Genomic DNA, 21,664 nt, shown 5'->3' on the forward strand with positions numbered 1-21,664 from the left:
TAGTGAGCATCACAAAGAAAGGAGGAGGAGACAGGCAAAATTAAAGATACTTAAAAGTCATGTCTTTTCAGAGGTTGCTCGTACTTCTGAGTAGGCAAGCTTTGCAGAAATTTTTAGATGGCAGAGGTCACGTTTCTTCCTGAATGCCATACTGTTAGCATACCTTCTTACTTCACGTTCTTTATCTTACCACAATAATTTTGCAAAACATATCATTAACAGAAAAAAAAAAAGCATCAAGTACCTTCTCATATGAGGCTGACCAGAAGGTGACCAAGGACTGCGGCCTCTTTGATTTACAGCTTGGACCATCAGCCTGCCGGTGCAACTTACTCTGCCCTGTTGAGAGGAGGAACATTAAAAGGCTTAAAGCATGTAATATTAATAATGTTCAACCTGATCATTCCTTTTTTGCCCACTTGTTACAAAGTCTGTAATACAATCTCTTCGTTCACAAAGTCAATGAAAAACATTTGTGAAGATACCTTCTGATATTAAACTACTTTATCAGCTTCCAGTCTAACAGAGAACAGAGTGGAATAACTGTGACTATAACACAGTCATGGTTAAAACGTTCTGCTTGGAAGTTTTTCTTTTAAAAAAGATTATTAGTGCCACTGGCAATTAAGTCCTTAAAACAGTGTATTGACTAAATTATCGATGTGGGTGGGAGGTTTCTCTGTGTATGGCAAGTGGACAGAAAGACAAGACGACTAGTTCAAGGTCTTGAAAACGGCACTTGGTCAGTGTTGGTGGTTAGCAACAGAGCCGCTGCCTCCGAAGTGGATTGATCCACTTGGTCTGGTGGGGCCACAACTCAAGAAGAGCGCACGAATGTAAAAACGAAAAGAATTGTACAAGTACTTAAAGGGTCCTCTCTGAAGAGCAAGCCTGCTTTGGGGGCAGGAATCGCACCAAAGCACACAGCTGTGCTGGTGGGCGTTACAGATAGTTCAGTCGTCCCAGGTTATTTTCGGTAATGATAAATAAAACATGGGCTCTGTTGTATTTGGTCCCCTTTTTGGTTTTACTTTGTTTTTTAGAAGACAGACTGTCCACCACAAGCACTAGCGGTAACAAATTTGCGATGGGACTGCCTGCAGCTGGAACTGCTGACATCCAGGGCTCTGTAGAATTCGCCACGTAAGGGGTAAAAGCATCTGGTGGTATTAATCAATATACACAATCGATACAAATATAAAAGCTATGTATAAAAATGATACTGTAGTAAAAATTTATATACTTTTATATAACAATGTAATAATTTTAATAACTTCTCAAAAATGATAGTTTTAAATAGCTCCTTGACAACGTATAGAAGATGTACATCTGTCTCTCTGCCCCCTGGACTGGTAGCAATAAGGCAACATCCACATCAGCTTTGCAGTGTATTTCCGCTCTAAGCTGTGAGCTCACACTCAAGTCTCAGCATAAAAGCGACAAAGATTTTTGTCACAGTAACTCGGGGGTTGCAAATAGCTGTTCATTAACAGCTGGCCAAAGCCCATCGAAAAACCTTTTCACTGGGGTCACAAGCAGCCTGCAAATGGCAGTGACCTTTGTGTTACTGCTGGACCGCTAGAAATGAAGTCTCTGTGTCTTGCTCTTATTCCCATGACCCATTTAGTCCACCAGAAAAATACTTGTGTTAAAATAAGCCATTGTGCATGACCTGCAGCAATTTCTTAAGCAAAAGGGATTTTTTTGTGTTACAACAGCACTAAAGACATCTGGAACAAATACATTTCTGTTTTAGGCACCACTGCATATTAATCTTTTTCTGGCAGGTGATGAATTCACACATTTTGGGATAATTCCTGCGTATCTCAATAGATGGAGGCATCACAAATGGAAACACAAAGGACAGTAAGGAATTTGGATAGGGAAGAACAAGCAGGAAGCCAAAGACTTGTAAAAGTCATGGGATGACTGGGAAGAAGCGATGAGTGGGAAGTAATTCATGAGAAGATGGCCTGGAAAAGAAGGGAAATCCAGACTGAGGACTGTGGGTGCATAGTGCAATGAAGTGGAGAGGCTGGGATGAAAGGAAAGAAGGTGAAAATAAGGACTCGACTCGAGCCCGTACAGCTCAGGGAAATGGCCTAAAACAGGCAAGGTTGTGTGTTTGTCTGGGCCCGGGGTCAGTTTGCTCTGGATTAAGTAATACGGCAAATTTTACTGCAAACCCCAAAGGGGTGTTAGAACCTTAACTCCCGATCGCTGCGCTTTACATCACAGGCAATGGTGCCTGCCATGTTAACAACCACAGATGATTTCCAAGGTGAGTCAACAAGTCACTTTACATACATAAACCCTGTAGTATTAGTCCAGATCGTGAAGTGGCATAAACTGGCAGAGCTTTAATGAACTGAATCCCTTGCTTGGATAAAATCAATTTCTGTCAACTAAGAATATGCCTTTTGCTTTGTAGTTTGGTGGTTCCAATAGGAATGACCACAACACAGCAACAGCCTAGCAAATATCTACCAGTCCATCAGCATCCTGATGTAGGCTCCCTTATATTTATGTAGTCCGCTTTTCTTAAGGAAAGGTTGCCAAATTTGCCTAAGTTTGTGATAGCTTTGAGATGTGGACAACTTTCCATTAGAACTGAGGAGGCTATGCCAAAATTATTTCCACTCGGGATGACTTAAAAGAATTGGAATCCAGATCCTGGAGTGTGAAAGGCTCGTACATTAACTCATAGCCCTTCTTTGCCTCCATTGTACTGTTAAACGCGTAGTAAAAGCAAGCAAACAGTGGAAGAGATAAGTATGTTTGCTTGGGAATTACACTGTGAAGAAAGGGTAGAATGGGCTTGGTGAAACAGACAGATGTTTTGTGTAGGGGAGCCAGAGGAGGGTGCTTCGGGTTCTTCTCCAAAGATGGGAAAAGAGCACAGATGCAGAATTTTATCACATAACAAAACTGCTTTTTCAATCCCCAAACTAGGAACTGTACAAACCCAGCTCATTTTAGTGCATCTAAAAAATCCACTAGCAAACTAGTGTCATCAATGACCGGAGCTGGCAACCTAGGTGACTGTTGTGTCATTGAATGAGCATTATCCAGAATGACAAATGCTAAAACGTAGGCCCTAAATATTCAGGGACAGAGCACAGTGCCCAGACACAAAGGCAGTTTACGCACCAAGTTCTCCAAGATTTTGGATCACGCAGTAGCATTACACAGGGAAACTCTGTACACGCATGGAGACAACGCTTACAGGAAGAGGAACGGGATTTGCTTCCTACCTTGACCATGTATGTATGTATTGATCATTTTTAAACCTGCTGTGAATTTCTAGGATTTAAGCGGTACCAACTGTTATAACACAATGGTAATCTATGGGTAAAAGCTCCCAGCTTGAAGAATTCCCTTGGCCTTATGCTATTTCTTTATTATTTCTTTATTTCTGTTATTGTATATGTAGAAATAATGTTTAAACCACCTAGATGTAAGCACTGCAATTTGTAGACCCTAGCCTAAAACTGCTATTTGTGTGTCGTCTGTGTGTACAAGCCTGTACATTCACAAGCACGCTGCATATGAGCAGGACTGACAAAGAGCACAGCCCAAATGGCAGTGTCATGCTAAGTAACCTAGCAACATTCATAACAGAGCACAACACTCCTGTTTAGATTAAACTCTGTCTCGGTGATACAGTTTGTTATTTTACAGTGTGGTTCTACTTGCAGGCCTGGTCTTGGCAAGATATTTGGTGCTACAGAAGAAAATAATTCGTTACATCCCTAAAGTTATGTTACTGCCTTGGTTTCTCACGTGCAAATCTTTCCCCTCAGTTTGCTGTGCTGTAGGAAAAGTGGGTTGAAAAAGTTACTGCGATAGGATGCGTGAACTGTAAGTTTAGCTATGTCCAACACACTAGTGGGTTTCTGTTGTATACCTCAGCTCTTCCATTGGGTCTGCGAAGAATAAATAGTATTACAAAACCAGTAACACTCTGTGTTTCAGAAAAACATTGTTTAAGACGTTGGGATCAACACAGGAGAGCTCCCTCCTACATAATAAGTGCTAGAATTTTTTGCCTTACAGAATTGCAATCACTGCCTAATGTAAACATGTTGAGGTGTGATATACTCCTACTCATTTCAAAAAGTTGGCCTCCGTCAGTGAGTAGTGTCAACAGAAGAAAAATGAAATCGCTGGATTGGGCTACTTCTGCTGGTAAACTGGATTTTTTTTTCTCCCTTCAGAACATGTATGCTATCCATGCTCAGGATACTGAGATGTTATCAGCTGAAATGAACGGTGGAAGAGTGATTAAAAAACAACACCCCTCCCCTCTGAAACCTCAAACCATAGGAAAAAACCTGCTGTTGAGTTGCTAATCTCTTGGAGATAGAAAGGTCCCACCCTACTGATGCAAGATGAAAACAGAAATCTAACTTACATACTTTATGGTGACTTCATCATTTAATTAAATCATGCATACGTAAGATGAGATAGTTTTCTGAAGATTTATGTCCAGAAGCATGTTTGCTCTGGAGCCAAACCTCCATTTACCTGTGGGTTAGCAGCCATAATAGTGTAATTCCCATCATCATCCAGGGTGGAGGCTGCAGTATGCAGTGAGCAAGTTCCATCAGGTTCTCTTTGAATTCGGTAGTGATCACTTCGTTTAGAAATTTGCTTCCCATCTTTAAACCAATAAATCTGCATGGAAAAAGAAGGCACGGCTGATAAGAGGTGAGTGCTCATTGTCATCATTTCTCAATTAATAGCGCTAACGAATCTTAACTGCTGAAAACCTCTCTAGTAAGCATTAAAAGAAAACCAGTTTGATCAGCTAGTAAAAGTGCAGAACCACACTCCATGAACCACTTTCACTAAAAGACAAGTTACAGATCAGCAATTGTTCAAAGAGAAAGACGGCAGCGTGAACATTTACTGAAGAAATTTACAGGCGCATAAGGGCTGTACCCATCCCAAGGACAGAACAGCAGCTGAACATTTCAAGAACTGGAAATAAATGTCATTACAAAGACAAGTTCTATTTCAGAGAAGATTACCAATTCTAAATTTTTATTTCACTTAAATCTGAAGAAGTTAGAGAAAGAATGCTATTGCTCTCTTTTCAGAAAATAAAACCATAAAACAAGGTAATTATAGGAATAATTAGTTCAGTGATGAATAAAATAGAAGTAATGATCTCACTGTTGAAACACCAGTTTCGTGTCATATCCATTACACTGACCGGACTGGACCAAAAGGCCAGGAGGAGATTCAGCCGCTCACACTGGCAACGAGCAGTTCAGTATGTGAATGGGCCAGCTCAGTGTAACGGCATGATTGACACCAACAGTGTCACCCCGATGTGACAGACATCTGCAGAAACAGACAGCTTTCACAGTAATGGGAAATACTTCAAAGCAAGTCAGCACACAGATAGCCTTTAATAATTGTACGCCAACACCAGCATAGTTCCAAGTTGTATAGAACAGTTACATTATCTATCAAATAGAGGTCTTTTCCATTACTTTTGATACATAATTTTATTCTCTGGCTGACCCAAGATCTACTTTCAGTGAGCCAAAAAAATGATGTATGCAGAATAATATCTTATAGTAATCCATAAACTACACAAAAAACATGTAGGTTTTTTTAATGCCTCAAACTTGAGGTGAAAAAAAAATCAAATATTTTGACCTAGCTTTGGGGGGGGGGGATTTTTTGCTATATTTTAAAAATAATATAAAACCCCAAACTGAAATCTGCTGGAATCAAAAGAAAAATGTGGTGTATGCATGAACACACAGGAATATGTGAAAAATTTTATACTAGGAAGGCTGTAGTCAGCTGCCCAAGCCAATATTTGAGTAGAACATTATTTACTTGTCATTTCTGAAGTGCGTATTACTCCATAAGGTCAGTGGTGTTCAGCATTTCTTAAGTCACTAGTGCAGATACCTACACAATTTTTACGAAGTTAACTAACTCATACGAAGTAGAACAAATGTATTTCTCCTGGTCGCATGACTGCTGGGACTGTTTAGCATGAGGAAAACACACACATTTTCCTCAGTCTAATTCTTGAAGTGGGAATTTAGGTCTTACAGTGAAGAAAGGGTGCTGGCTTTCCAGTAAAAATGAAGTGACAAAGCAAAGCACAATTCCCAATAGAGTTTAATATGCCGGGTTCTTCATACATGCCAACATTTCAAAGCTCTAAATTCATTCACTTGGGGCGGGGGAAGTTAAGCATATACTTTTAAATCTCACAAAAAGACAATGGAGAATGTTTTGGAGGGAATGGGTGGAAATTTCCCTTAAAAATTAATTACCATGTACGGTTTTTATATTAACAAGCATTACGTGTAACTAGAAATGATTTCATTTCCTCAATAGCTGGTTATACTTGTTTCCCATTTTGTCTGTCAGCAGCCTTGCAGAGACTCTGTGGTGCTAACAAAAGATTTAGTCATGTCTTCTCATCTGCTGACAGAGCACTTACTGGAGATGCAAAAGATATTTGATCACTTACATACACAGGCTAATGGATCCTGGTAACAACATAGCTGCAAAAAATGAGTTTTAACTTGCATGCTTCACATGTCTCATAATGTTGCTTGGAAATGTACTGCATTAAGTAGTAATTATTTAATAACAATGCACTTATCAGAAACATCAGGAGACGTGCCAGGAATTATTACATGGAAATACATGCAAATATTAACTGAACCAGCTATCCAAACATCCTGCATATGTTGTCCAGTACTCATTTCCACCAAGTTTAAAAGCCTTGGCATCACTGGGTTTTACTTATAAGGAGTAAATTCTTAATATTACCTTTATCTGACATGGAGTTACTACGTAAAACACTACCACTGCTGGAGACAATGGCCCTTGCAGTGAAGTATTTTCTTTCTACAATACCTTTTAATAAATGTACCATTAAACTACGTAAGCACTGAACCCTGTATCTGGACTGCTTTTATTTCTACCAGATTTTCAGAAATCAATGTGTAATGACTAGAAATATGATTGAATACACAGTACAAAAGGGTTTTTGATCTTGGGCAGCACAGGCATTTTTAATCACTAGGAATTACATTCAGCCATGTGAAGAGCGAGCAGTACGAGCTTTACGCAACATTCATGTCTCAATTAACCTTTTGTATGGCATTGCCCTAATTCTGAAGAGAAATATCTCTTAAAAAAGTATTCCACAATCCCTCCTGTATTACCACAGGTTCTCATTTTAATGAGAAAACAGTTTTACATTACACTGAAGGTTGTAACAAAAGTAGACTCAGATTTTTAAAAGTCATATATATGAAGACGGAGTTTGCACATCAGTATTCAATTTACATGGCATGTTCAGGGGAAAAAATAATCAAGCCAATAACCCCACTTCGAAAAATCCCTTGTAATGAATGCCAGATTTTAGAAACACTGCAGTCCTTCCCAAAGCCATTCCTTGGCAGAGTTGACAGAATACTTAGAAGGGAGGAGCTTCAAGTTAGTAAATTATTTCCAGCTTTTCATTTGCCAAAGTAAAGAATTTATTCAGGGGCAACACTTCCAGCTTCAACAAATGACAGCAGAAGGGCAGCCCTCAGCCATCGAGCATTTCAAAATTGCTATCTTGGCACGCTCCAGCAGATGAAGGGCAGATACAGCCTTTGACATTTGCAAAGCCCAGCTAACAAGTAGCCATCCAACAGGACTGAAATTGGTTCCATCCCAAGCAACTTAACAAATCACGCAAAGCATCTGCAAGGGAACGGAATAAAGGGTCATAGTCCCAGGTGCAATGCAAGAGCAAATCACTTCTTAATGTGCATGCTTTGACGCTGCAGGAAAACAGAACATCGTATCTGAATCAGAGTTCACTCACGTTAGATACTCCTTTATAATGCCATGCTTTGGAGGAAGTACTAACAATGTGGTTTCTTGGCTGTGCGATCCCTAACACCAAAACAAGGAGAGTGAGGGAAAGGAGACATCCTCTTTCATCTGTCTTAAATCAGATTAAGATGACTGTGAAACTACACCTTAATTGAAAACTGTGAAAATTAGGGAATGGCTAAGCTGACTAAGGCTGACTCATAATAGGTGATCCAGCAACTTGATCATAAGCCTCAGACAAAAAGAGTACCTCTCCAGCACACTGCACCTTTAACACCAACGATCCCATTCGTCTTCCACCCTTATTCAGCACAACAGACTCTTCTGTTCGGTCATCTCAGAAGTAATGCTGGACATCAAAGGTTTGGTTTCAGCCAGACTGGGCTAATCTTCCCAGTGTGTGTCTTCAGTTTGAAGCAGGAGGGCTTTTTTGATATGCCTATACTGATCAGCCCCACTTAGTTTGCAGTGGTTCACATCATGTTGTGGTCTTGGAGCACAGAATTAGATTCCTTTGAGATGAAACTAAGCCAGAAAATGCACTCCAAGAAAACATCTAATGTGCTGCATCTGCTTCAGTCTGTGGGACGAGATTAGAGCTAGCCTGAAGTAAAACCTCCTGAAATGCACGCAGGGATGGATATCTCATTCCACAGATTTGCTGCTTCTGGTCTGCACTACTTGCTAATGTAGATGTAGCTCTAGTTCTCTGTTGTTCCTTCTCTGCTATCTGACAAAGTCAATTTTTCTTTTTACAGTTTGTGCAGTATCATACACTTGTATCATTGGGCATGTGAAGTCATTTGCATTTGTCTCTGTTCAAAATCCTAAATACCTGTAAAACTTACACTAGATGAGAGATTTGGATGTGGCGGCTGCTGTGAAGATCTTATCTAAGAGATAAGGCATCTTTGATCTTGTCTAAGAAGAAAAGAGCCCCTATCCACAAGAGGTCACTGTTAAGAGCTACAAGGACCTCACAGGGAAGATACTGGCTTTGGCAAGGAAGTTGAAGAAGCTACTGCTGTTTGCCTGCTGCATAATGAGTCAGTTGATTGCCAAACAATTTTTGAAATGGTTAAACACAACCTACCAAACGAAGGCATTCTTCCAGACTACTGATGTCATGCAACTGGTACTTTTACATTTGCTAAAAGGAAATGCTTCCCAAGCCCAACCCTCCCTCAGAAGCTCATCATTAAAACCTCACCATCATGTCTCATCTTGCTGTTGGGATATATGGGAGCTTATGGTATTTTATTACGCCTTCCTCTAACTTTCAATAAAATTTAGTCTTGTTAGGGTGTGTAGATATGAACTCTGAAACACTGAAGAATGCAGAGATACCACGCTGGCTCCTGAACCAGAAGCAACATATTTTTGCATTAGCACGTTGCTGTGTCTGAGCTAATTACCCTTGTTAACCTGATGAGGTTGCTTTTGGGATTACTGTGCCAGCTCACATGGGGTTTTCTAGCGTTGCACTGCATTCTGTGGTACGCATGTACCCTGAAGGTAACTCTGAAAATGACAGAAGTATTACTTCTAGGTAAAATAATTGAGATGAAGTCTCAGGAGGGAGTAACTAAGAGCTGAAGCCTCATAGTAGGATTTTTGCCTAGTAGAAATCTAAATAATTCCAGTGATGTCAAAAGAGATTTGACAGTTTATACCAGCTAGGAGTCTTTCTTGTCAAGAGAGAATGTCTGCTGTTCCTGTAAGATACAGCCCATAGGGCCCAGGGGCTGACTGTAAGGTACCAATACAGAATTCTTCAGAGCATTTCTAGAAATGTTTACCTTCTTTTCTTACCTTTGGCTTTGGATTTCCTGCCACTCTGCATGTAAATGTGACCGGCATTCCCTCAAAGATCTTGTAATGCTTCAGCTTTATCTCAAAATATGGTGACATACTGTTATCAATAGGTTCATCTGCATGTTGCACCTCATCATCTGATTCTTCCACAGGAGATCTCTCCAGCCTGTATTCAATTTCACTGATCAATCTTTGCTCAAAGCTGGAGACTTTATACTCCTGTCAAACAAGAAAGGTACATATTAGTGTCCAGCTTCAACATATTACTCAGCAAGATGTGTTCCTAATGGTTTTTTTTATTCTACGGAACTTTGACAATCCATTAAGGTTTTACATATAAAAGGAAACTGTATCTTGTTGAAGAAAAACACTATAATCCGTGCCTCCAATATGAAACAATGAAGACATCTGGTATGAGGCAAAAATTGTATTTCATGTTATCTTAAGGTCCAATTTATAAGGGGAAGGAAAGTCATTGGTTGCTTTCTTTCCATTTTTTAAAAAAGCCTGTAAGAATAAAAGTGTTCTGAAGCAGTTCATAAAGACAAGAGAAACACACTAATATTTCCTTGAGGGTACAGGCAGATTTAGGGTGGGTTTTGTTTCCAGATGGCCAGAAGACCATATGGTTCACATCTGCTATTTGCATAGAACTGTACCGGAGGCTGCACCAGAAGGGTAAAATGATTTTGTTTACAGTTGCCTGTAAAAACGAGAAAAAAAAAGAGAAAATGGCAACACTGGCAGTCCATGATAGTTGCCTCCCTTTACTCCTGTTGCCATGGTTCCCTTTGTCTGGCCAGAAGTATCACTTCTTCCTTAAAAACAAATTTGTCATAAGAGTATTCATGATACAGAAAGAAGAGTGGAAAGTTTCATCCAGTGTAAAACACTACTGCTTGTGCGAATTTGCTATTCAGATACTAGGAAACGTTACTGTGACATACACAGTTATTTACTTTCTTGAACTGTTCACTCTATCTACTTTGAAGTACAAAAGTCCTACTTTGAATCTTAGTGATAACAAAGAAAATGCCAGAATATAAGAAAGCTCAGAAGCACATGCACAAAAAAAATAATCTTTATTAGCCAATGCTCTTCTCAGTCAGCAGAAATTCAGGCACTGTTTCAAATGACCTTTGGCCATTGTCTCTGACCCTTATTTTATTTAAGATAGAACATGTCTCATATGAAGCCTCCTGTCACATGCCCATCCTCTATCGTTGCCTCTGGTCTGGGAATCACATGTGGGCTTTCTACTGGCTGGTTACAGAACTAATCATAACCCTCAATAATGGTAAAAAACAGAAGAAGAGAGAAATACCTTTGTAAACTGCAGACATTTTTAAAATTTCTTTGTTCCCTGAAAGTTTATCATAAAAGTAAACCATGAAGTACACGTGGTATATATAACGATCAGCTGATTTGGATGCAAGGCAGTTAGTATCAGTGTATGTTAATACTACGGCAGAAAGGTACTGGAGCACACCATTACTGTGGTTAAGCTGCCTGCACTCAGACAACTAGGCTTATGGAACAACTTTAACACTTTGAAGGGAGTGCAGCCCAAATCTCCCCAGTTTTTAATGCTAGGTGACCTCTTGTTATTAACCAAGAGCAGTAGAAGGGAAAGGGCAAAGACGACAGAGTAAAAATCAATGGACAAAAAAGCAAGACAGAAAAAGGTGAAAACATTAACCTTTTGAATATCCACAGGACTCACTACAGAAGCACCAACAGAGCGAGCTTCCTGCAAGGGTAGAAAAAAAGATCAAGAGGCAGAAAGAAGACCAAGAGGCATCCATGAGAGTTTCTCAGAGTTTTTATCGGGAGAACGTACTTTATGTGGTAACATAAGCAAACGAATGCTACACATTTCCAAATAGGAACTCTGGCATCTGAACAATGGAGAACGCGTACCTGGCCTTTCAAGCAGATTTTCTGTTGTGTTTTTGGTCTGCATCCAAAAAGTGCACATTACACACATAAAGAGAAGATAGTTTCAAGACAGTAGATGTATTTTTGCCTTGAGAGACTTAAAGGTCAGGACAGAATAGGATAAACGGAAGAGTTTAAAGCAGAGAGCAGACATTTGAGAACTCTCAACCTTATTCAGTATGGAAAAACTGAGCAACAGGCATGTGATCCTCCAGTTTACTTCACTGATATATAACATATGATTTCTGTAATCAAAACTGTCTTATCTTGTGTATATTTATTATCTTATGAAGGACTTTTTTTAAGACAATCACAGCCTGTAAAAAAGAAAAATGGAAAGAAATTTTTTATTTTCCTATGAAATTGTAGAGTTATGTGGCACCTGTGTAGCAGACTCCTCTTCTGGTTCCTGTATATTGAAGACAGTTGCAGCACTGTCTGCTCCCAGCAATCGACGAGCCATTTTCTCCTCGTATGTTAATCTCTGAACAAAAAATAGAGAGGTGGGTTAAGGGGGAGAGAAAAGAAGAAAGAAGAGTTCTTATTTCTCCTTAAGAACTACGAGGCAGTTAGACAGTAAGCAATGCTTTAAATAATGTTAATAAAATACAGCAGCAATATGTTTCTAACAGAAATTTTCTACCACAGTTTGTGATGCATTTTTTTTGCATTACAAGTGGCTCTTCTGGCTTAAGCAATCCTTGCCCTGACTCTGCCATTTGTTTCCATCCTCTTGCCAGGAGCTTGCGCAGGAATGAGCAATAGGAACTGCTTAAATCAGCATGGCCATCAAAAAAGTGCATGTCAAATCATCCCAAATCTTACTGCTAGTTGTTCTGCTCGATTTTTACATTAGAACCACACAGCAGAAAACTCTGCCAAAAAGGCTAAGGAGATACTGCTCTACTTGATTATTTTGTCAAAAATATAATTGCTTTATAGAAAAATATATTCCTTAAGTTTTTTTTATTTCTATTTCTTCTTACTCTTTAGAAAATTAAGGAGACAGCTTATAAAAGACCATTTACACTCAGAAGGTAAAGCAAGTTAAAAGAAAACCTTAAGTGTACAATTCAATTATTTCATTATTATTTTTCCTTCTACATTCAGTAACATATTTCAGGCACTTAGACACTTTCTCACAAATCAACTTGAAAAAAAATGCCAGTGAATGAAAGGCAAACTCATTACATGGTGAAATGCCTCATTTAAACAGAAAGATGAAAGAAGAATGGAAATTGTAAAACATTACATCTACTTAATGCTTCCATTTTTAGAAAACCTCATTTAAATTAATTTTTAAAAGATGTCATATTGTAGCTAAACCAGCAGGCTGAGACTCATGAACACCAGGTACCAGTCTTGGCTTGGTCACAAATGTCTAAGCAAGTCATGAACTTTTGTTCACTGCAATTTCTTCTGTGATCACTCCGAGTGCCCACAGCCACGATTACACAAACAGAATCACCCAAGACAGGAATCAGCAAGGCAAAAGCCTCAAGGCAAGTGCAAAACCAGAGTTTACTTGGTTCAAGCTCCCACATCATCTGATCACAGGTCTGTGTCTTGGTCCCGTCCTGTCCCCCCCAGCCCTGGGGCCATGTGGGCTTTCTCAGGACATTCCATTCATTTGTCCTGGCCAAACATCTCTCTCACTTTCCAAAAGAGGCATTAACAGTCATGCTCAGCCCACCTCCTTTGAAAAAATGGAAATTTATACACTATGAGAGTGATTCTGCTTAACTGCTACAGAAAACTGCCGAACCCTATGCAGTCAATGGAGAAAGATAAGTACAGCAGCACTAGTCGCTCTGAACATTTCCCCTACTTCACTCCGTTGACCTTATTAAGAACCAGAATCTGGCAGCTGTGGAGTAGATAGTCTGACTCAATAGGCTGTCTTGAACTACAACACCATAGTCTACATCTCAGACATGGCAGCAAACATAGCAAACATCTGAGCATGGTCCTGAGAAACCTAAAGCACGCTACCTTTCAGTGACACAAATGTATCCCAAGGCATTCAGATGCTTTTGAAGACATTTATTTGACAAAACAGGGGTGACAGTCTACATTTTTAAAATTACTTTCCTCTTAAAAGAGATTCCTGCTTCAAAGACATTTAAATCAATGCCTTAATAACTGTAATCAAGTCTTAGGAGAGTTGCTTCTCATCAACTCTGAGCAGGAAGAATTTGGTATTTTATCTTTTATGCATATCTTAAAATGCACAAAAATTAATGGAGAACTTTGCAGCTGTGCATTTCAGTTGTTTGATATACTTGCCCATTTTACCTCATTTCTTGACTCCTCAAGCAGATTGTTAATTCTTCATAAAGTCTGTAAGTTAGTACTATAGGCTGTTTTTTATTGGTCAAAAAAGTCCCACAACTGGAGGATCTAATGATGCATTATTCCTAATGGGTTTTTTGTCATGATGAACTGCCTTGACCCTCTCTGATGTCCACTTACCACCTACTCTTCCCCCGTGTTGTCCCACAGCTGGGCAAAAGGTAGAATGAGCCTGGACTGATCAAAAGCTACGCATACGCTTACTGGCAAGGCACCCAGCGATGAACAGTCAAAAGCAAATGGCCTCTGAGGCTGAAAAAGCCCCTGAGGTACAGACTGTGCAGGCTTCTTATACAAATTTGTCATCTTTGACACTTCTGTCGCTTTGTTAAGTCCAAGTAAAGTTGTCCAACGGGAGAAGGAATGATAGGCCACTATCATTCATGGTATCATTCATATCATTATATCATTCATGATAGTACACTATCATTCCTTATGGAAATGCAGCTTTGGAAATGCAATTAAAAATAATGAATACATAAAATATAAAAATAATCTACAACAATTATTTTATACGCAGCACATCCAAGAAACTACCCATGATGCCCACTCCCATTCCCTGAGGTATTTTATGTTTTTATACCGGTTGCCCATTGTTCAAAAGGTCTTCCTTGAAGCGAAGTTTTCTTTCCAGATCCTGAATTACAGCATCTTTTGACCCTTGAATCTCTTCATCTGATGCTATCCTAGCAGTTCTGCCTGTTTTCTTGGGAAATCCCCTGCAAAACAGTACAGGAAAATTCATGAGCTTTCCTGAAATCATTGGTATTTAGGAATTTATCTGGAATCACTGCAATTAGTGAAGAAAACGACATTGTGTCTTTGAAATTAGAGGTCTTGTACTATGCTGTCCCTTCTAACTCTCATCACTGATTAAATGGTTAGTTTAAGGACAAAGTTGAAACTATACTTTATTTGTGCATTAAGTTAAAATAGGGCTCAGGATTGTGTAGCGGTGGCTGTAAACACCATGCACTCAAAGAGGAAACTGATGAGCAATGGCAATAAAGCAAAGTGAGAGGAAACATGAAAGAGAAAGCATGACTAGATAAGTGGGGATGGAAGATAAACTATGTTCCTATGAAGTACCAGATGGATAAAGATCAGAAAGATGTAAGACAAGGCAGTTAATTATTAATTTCCTATATTATCTATTAACTAATTCCTTGTTACAGCTTCTCAATACACAATACATAATCTCATGTTTATTATTCATATCTCTGTGAACACATACCCGGAAGGCAACATGTAAATGCTGTTTCTGAAAGAAGAGCCATTCACAGAGTCTAGGTTACACTGGCAAAAAGAAAAAATCATCCCTGTAAAGCAGTTTTCAGCAGCAGGGTTTCACAGGGCACATTTAGCAGTTGGCATTCACAGGGCTAAGCTATTCCTCATACCAGTCTACAAGTTATGATTGCACTTTCAGGATGTCTCGCTCCCATTTTCTGGAATGGCACAGGAATTTTTTTTCCAGTCTGTGCTAATATTTAACATTTTTCAGTAATGTTATGATGGCTCCATTGCTGGAAATGCCCAACAATGGTGCTTTCTACCGGAGATCAGGTGTTCTTACACAGTTGTGAAGAAATCAAGATTGCTATCAGTATTTGAAACTTGTAGCACACCCCATTTCTCCAGTGAAGTCACACATTATCGTTTAAAACACCGATACTGATTCAATATTAGTTTGGGGAGGGGGTTTAACTTCATCAACTAAATAGGGCTCAGGCCATCACATGGGAGTGACTTGTGCAAAATATGGAATTGGATCAGGTGAATTGCCAAACTCACAGATGACACAGATGGAAAAAATCAGACCAGCATGTAAGGGGTAAACTTCTTTCCAATACACAACTGAATAATTTAATTACCAGCACCAAAATGTTAAACAAGAATCATACAGAGATAACAAATTTTGTTGGATATTGTTTGGTACTATGTTTCTATAACATTGTTGGAGAAAATTCACTCTTCAGCAAGTGTGTTCAATGGTAATTTTTAGCGTTAGTTAAAATGAAACAATACACATATGCTGTCCAAAGCCAAAAAGGAATTAAGTGAATAGATGGAGAAGGCAATAACTGGAAACATTTATGTCTAAATTCCTAAAATATTTCATATTCTGTTACTGAAAGGAAATTTAAAATGGGAAAATGGTGAAGTTCTTGCAAAAAGAACTGCATTTTCACATTAAATCACAGCAGAAGAAGAGCAGACATTCAAGCAGAATAATTCCCTCAGCATTTGGCTGGGGATGTTCTCAGTCACAAGTAACAAACAAAGTCTCCTCTACTCTGTTTTGGGGAAGAAGTCAGGAAAGCTATCCCATCTACAGGGAGGCAAGAGAATGCGAAGAGGAAGGGCTAAGGCCTCTTCAAGAAAGAGATGCTTCAATAAGTCAAGAAATTTGGGTACAGTAAATGTAAAGGAAGATATGGGAGAAAAATGGACAGGAGAAGGTGGGAAGAGGGGATCAGAAGGTAATGTCCCTGAGGAAGGCTGGACCAACTGCTGGAAGGCTAGTGGAAAGGTGGCATCTGTCTCTCTCCTCACAGTCTTTCCCTTCACCTTCCAGCCTCTTACCTCGCCCAGCCCAGCACTGCCATGGAACCAAATTTTGTCACTTTTTGGATAAGGACACACACACCAAAAAAAAAAAAAAAATCCAGCTGACTTCAAGGCAGCAAATTTCAAATTTGGTTTCACCTTGAAGAAGCCCTGTACCAGCTTTTAATGGAGACATGCATCCTACCCTGAAAATTCCAACGGATACATTAAGAAATACAGTTTTCATTTCACATTCTTACAAATTTCAAACTTGAATGATAAAAAGAGTCTTAGCAGAGAAAGGCCTGCTGATGCCTGGCACTCAATAGGCTGTAAAGGTAAAAGGTACAGTTTACCCAAGACAGTCACGACAGTACATGAAAAGAGGGGGATGGGCTAAGTGCTCCGGAGTGGATTTCAAGTAACAAGTGAAAGCATTTTCTGAAGCATTATCAGTTATCTCTGAAAACAAAACCCCCTAAGCAAACATACCCATTTTTAAAAGGGGAAGGAGTACCAAGAGCATTACAAGTCAGGAAGTTCAATGTCCATACTAAACGTAAGAAAACGATATTACAGTCAATTTCAAAACAATGTAGGACAATAAGGAAATGAAAATTGAATCCCATCAAACCGCACTAATTTCTCTCTCTGTCAGGTTGAAGGGCATACAGATAGGCAAAAAGAAGTAGCTCTGATACACTTCAGTTTATGGCTTCTGAGTAAGCCTTCTGGAGCTGCAGTTAAGTTCCCTGGTAAATCAGGGAAACAGAATCTGGCTGAAATTTCTATTATATGGCTGCATAACTGTCTGAAAAAGCTATTCAGAGAGCAGCAATGATTTTTTTTTTCTATCAAACTGGAGGAATATAGACCAATGAGGTCTTTCAAAGGTCTATGCATACCAAGTTCAGTATTTAATATCTCAACCTTAACAACTGGAATAGTGAAATAAAAAAGCACATTTCTCAAATTGGAGAAATCTGAGAAAGCATATTTCTGATGACACTGAACTTGCAGAGCTTGCATCTCGTTTGCAGGTAACAACTGTCATTTACAATAATCTTCGTAATTAGTCTAGAGGTGGTCTAATGATGATGAACCTCAGGAAAAATGTTCAAAGCATGACAGCAATACAAATGGAAAATTAGCACTAACTTATTAAGCATCTCTCAAGAATCTGTGAGATTAAAACTTGGACAATAACATCATTATTTCAAAAGGAAAAGAAATATAATTCTGGGACACATTAGCATAAGACATGCAACTTCATTGTTTTCCTTTATTCCTTGCTGTTGGACACTGAATCCAGTTTTACCACTGCACTTCAAGAAAAATACAGCAAATTGGAAAGTTTTAGAACAAGAAAATTGTCGGATGGTTTTAAAAGCATAGCTTTTGTGACAAGCTATGTCACACACACACAAAAAAATATCTTGTTTATTTAGTCAGGAAATGAGGAGAATGAAGATAGAGAGGTAAATCAAACGTAAAACATCAGAAAATAGCTGACATTCAATGATTTTCCATGTCCATTGAGGATGACAAGCAGACAACAACTGGAAGAACAACAGGCCTAGTTTAGACAAAAACAGTGTAGAACTCTCCTCTCTCCACCCTCCAACAATGACAGTTAAACACTGGAACAAGTCATGTAGGGAAGCTAAGGAATTTTATTTAAGAACAAGGTATACGAATATTTCAGCAATGGCCTGGGGATCCCTGGTAGCTTTTAATAGGGGAGGCAGGCTCCCAAACAACCTTCCAGATCTCTGGTTATGTGCCAGAACATCCTGAGCTTTGCACAGTGGGTGTGGAAGTGTCATCCAAGACCTGGTCAAGGCAACTTGCCTGAAAAATATATTCTCTTCTCTCTACTTATATTTACAAATAAGTATTTAAGCAAGGAAGGAGTAGGTGTAAAAATATAACTGTAAAAATGAGTATCAGTCAAAAGTTCTTTCAATGCCTTTAGAAAACCTCTCTTTCTGGACTATTTTAAATTGGGACAAAAAAAGAAGAGGTGCATGAGGAAATGTAGTTCTTCCTGCAGATGCTCTATGTCCACCCCCTCTTTAGAATCTCTTTCTTTCTCTACATATATGCACTTTAAAATATGCACATAAATATATATATACATACATACATACCCCCACAAGTTAGCTCTTAAGACATACAATCTTGAGATGAATTTCAAAATGACTACAAGGCAATGGCAACAAATAGAAGGTCCTCGGTAAATCTATCCTCTGAAGCACAGATCCATTCAGCTTGAGAGCTGGTTTACATGCCAAGACATCCTGGCAGCAAATTCTCTTCAGCTGCTTTTGCAAATATTTTTCACCATCCTTACATGCCCTTATCTGGATGCATTAAGTTCCTAAGATTTGTGTCCTCCGTAGTGACTCATCAGCTTTCTTTTCATCTTTTCTCAGGGATAATATCAAACAAAATGTTCTGCCAATTCATTTGTGTATTTCTATATTCATTCTTTGCCTGATACAATTTTCAGAGTATATTGTGAGTACTAAGGTAGCAGGAGATAGGTGGAGAAGACCTATTTCAAGATATTGACATCATTAGTCTCGAGCACACAACCACGACCACAAATGTGCAAAGAAACTATCAGCCTTTGAGAATCAGGCTGAAATTCACATAGATTTTAAGCACCTCTGAAACATGCATCACTTAAGTCATGGAGAGCCTGAATACGCTCGTAGATAAAAGCACACAAGTCTGAATTCTTTTGGTCAGAAAGGGCGCAACGAAATTGCCAAAACTCAGTCATCTTAATTCACACAGAGATTTTTGACAGCAAAGATTTTTGCAACCTCGGTTTGGCTCTCCTTAGTTTTGAATATTTGCCCTAACATTTGTTTAGAAAGAAGGCCAAACCAGCAGTACTTTTCATGTTTTAATTACACAGAGTGCATGCTGGATGCGATTCCCTCTTTTCCTATGTACCTTTTACAGTGTAAACAAGGGCAACAGGCTGGCTGTTGTTATCCTTCCAAGAACAAATTCCTGTTTGCAGCCAATATGGCTCAGTTTCACAGAAATCCAAATCAATTCTCTGGTACTGAGGTAATGAACAGTAACTTGATTTTTCCTGTAAAACTAAAGCCTTCCAAAAATACAGCTAATTCCTGCCCATTTAACACATTTTTCACTTACTGTAAGAACAAAGTTACTATAAACACTGTAACAGGTCACAAACTTTGAATCTGCAGCTGCATATTAAAATTGTTTTAGTCTGATCTTGTCATACACGCTGTGGAGACCAGGAGTCAGCTCTGTTCAGTAGTGTGACGTTACATGCATCTGAATTAAGGGAACGCCTGAGGCACGGACCTGACTAAGGATGACTTGCACTAAATGAAACAAAGGCAGCAAAAGTTCAATTATTTCTACCACCCAAGAAAAGGTTATGAAACTGTAGTTGAAAAAAATAAATAAATCATGTCTCAGCATTGGATAGGATCAAGACTGACATGAATAATATATATTTCTGAGCAAGTTTGATCCTTCTTAATGATTAGATAACACAGAGAACAACTCACCTACAAACCGCATGCCTACCACCAAAAATTTATTTTTCTAAGGCTTATCTTTAAAAATGCATTTTGACTCATTAAAAGAAGAATTACTACTTTTTCATTCTCCCGTTCAGTTCCTTCCCCACCTGAGCAAGTTATCCCTCTGCCTCATGCTGCACTGGTTACCATAGATACATAAGTGCCATTTGCTTTCCAAAAGATGTCCACGTATTTGGATATCAATTTAAAAAATCCTACCTATTCTGTAACCGGTAATCTTACCTGCATTTCTGATTGTTACCAGCATTACGCTAGAACTGATGCTCAGGAAGAAATCACTAAAGCACTGATTGCTCCTGAATGTAGAAAAGGCTGGCACAGTCCTCATAGTCCTGAAATCTTGAGGAGAACAGGCAACTGCCAGAAGCATGTGAAGAAAAATCTACACTAGACTGCGAAAAGGTAGTATACCCAAAATATTAACCTTTACTCCAGTTGATGAAATGCCACTGGTTAAGTTCTCCACAACTATCAAGCACTGTACCTGGCTTTTACATTCACGGACACTTCTGTGGCATTCAGATCTGCTTAAAATAAGGAAGGTATAAAATTAAGTCCTCTGAAGAAAAAAATCTGAAGACCAAAAAAAGCTGCAAAGCAATGCTGCAAACAGCCTCTCTCTCTTTGCAAGAGAGAGGTATATGTACTAATTCTCTTAGTTAAGTTCACTTGTCATCTCACAACATTCTTAAGCATCTGCAAATACCATTTAGAAAAAGAACTGGATAAAAACATCTTGAAAATTAAGACTTCCAGATGCAATGATTGTCAGGATACAGTAGGTCAGTTATTTTGGCTACTGTCTGGGTGTCTCCATGTTAAATCCTTCATCTCTACTTTTGAGCAACTTTAATTTATTAGATCTGGGGCACAACCTGCATTTCAAAGTTCAAGTGGAACAAACATGCATTCATCATATTTCAAAAAAGCCAATATGAATATGTATTTTATGATAAGCACATACATGTACATAATAAAATGGTGTTAGACTGTGCAAAAACAAAGCCCCCAATATGAGCTGTTTCTTAGCACAATCAACAAGAAGTGATCTGATATCACAGATAAACCACTCAAGTGTTGGTCTAACAGCCACAAGTAGTATCCAAGCCATGGGAAAAGGAGGTACAACAAAATAAATCAAGAAACTTTAAACAAAAATGGTCTAATGGACAGGAGCAATAGCTTAGAGAAAATTGGGGGTTGGGAATGAATGCAAACCCTAGTATTTGCTGGAATTTTTCCAGTTACAGAAATACTTGTCTTCGGATGTATTTTCCTGAGATCCAGGGATAACTCCAGGTATGAATGAGTAGGTAGCATACAGAGATGAGGTGAGCTCCCTCAGAAGCAAGAAAACACCCTGATCTTTCTCCTCAAGTTTTATGTTGGAATTCTTAAGGTACTTCCTCCTACGTATCACTATTTTCACATCAATCATACTGTAGATAACCTCCATTTTTTACAGTTGTGATAGACATAACTTACAGAAATGGGAAAAGTAAATGTCCAGTCTACATAGGACAGCAATACAGTTTACTCTA

The 21,664-nt window shown here is 38.9% G+C and overlaps 1 protein-coding gene across 5 annotated transcripts in view; it reads right to left on the reverse strand.

The window, feature by feature from the left end:
• PALLD (palladin, cytoskeletal associated protein) overlaps window positions 1-21,664 on the reverse strand; it is a 202,033-nt gene that overhangs the window by 10,804 nt on the left and 169,565 nt on the right. For 4 of the 5 annotated variants that reach the window (XM_072863185.1, XM_072863184.1, XM_072863186.1 and 1 more), the window contains 5 exons: window positions 14,561-14,696; window positions 12,008-12,109; window positions 9,685-9,906; window positions 4,528-4,677; window positions 245-339 (listed from right to left, as the gene is read on the reverse strand). In XM_072863185.1, the coding sequence (XP_072719286.1) occupies window positions 245-339; window positions 4,528-4,677; window positions 9,685-9,906; window positions 12,008-12,109; window positions 14,561-14,696 (705 nt within the window). Of the gene's footprint in view, window positions 1-244; window positions 340-4,527; window positions 4,678-9,684; window positions 9,907-11,386; window positions 11,438-12,007; window positions 12,110-14,560; window positions 14,697-21,664 lie in introns of all 5 variants that reach the window. The other variant, XM_072863183.1, reaches the window with a different exon arrangement.

The sequence above is a fragment of the Ciconia boyciana genome, chromosome 5 (assembly GCF_034638445.1).
Source record: "Ciconia boyciana chromosome 5, ASM3463844v1, whole genome shotgun sequence".
NCBI classification, from domain to species: domain Eukaryota; kingdom Metazoa; phylum Chordata; class Aves; order Ciconiiformes; family Ciconiidae; genus Ciconia; species Ciconia boyciana.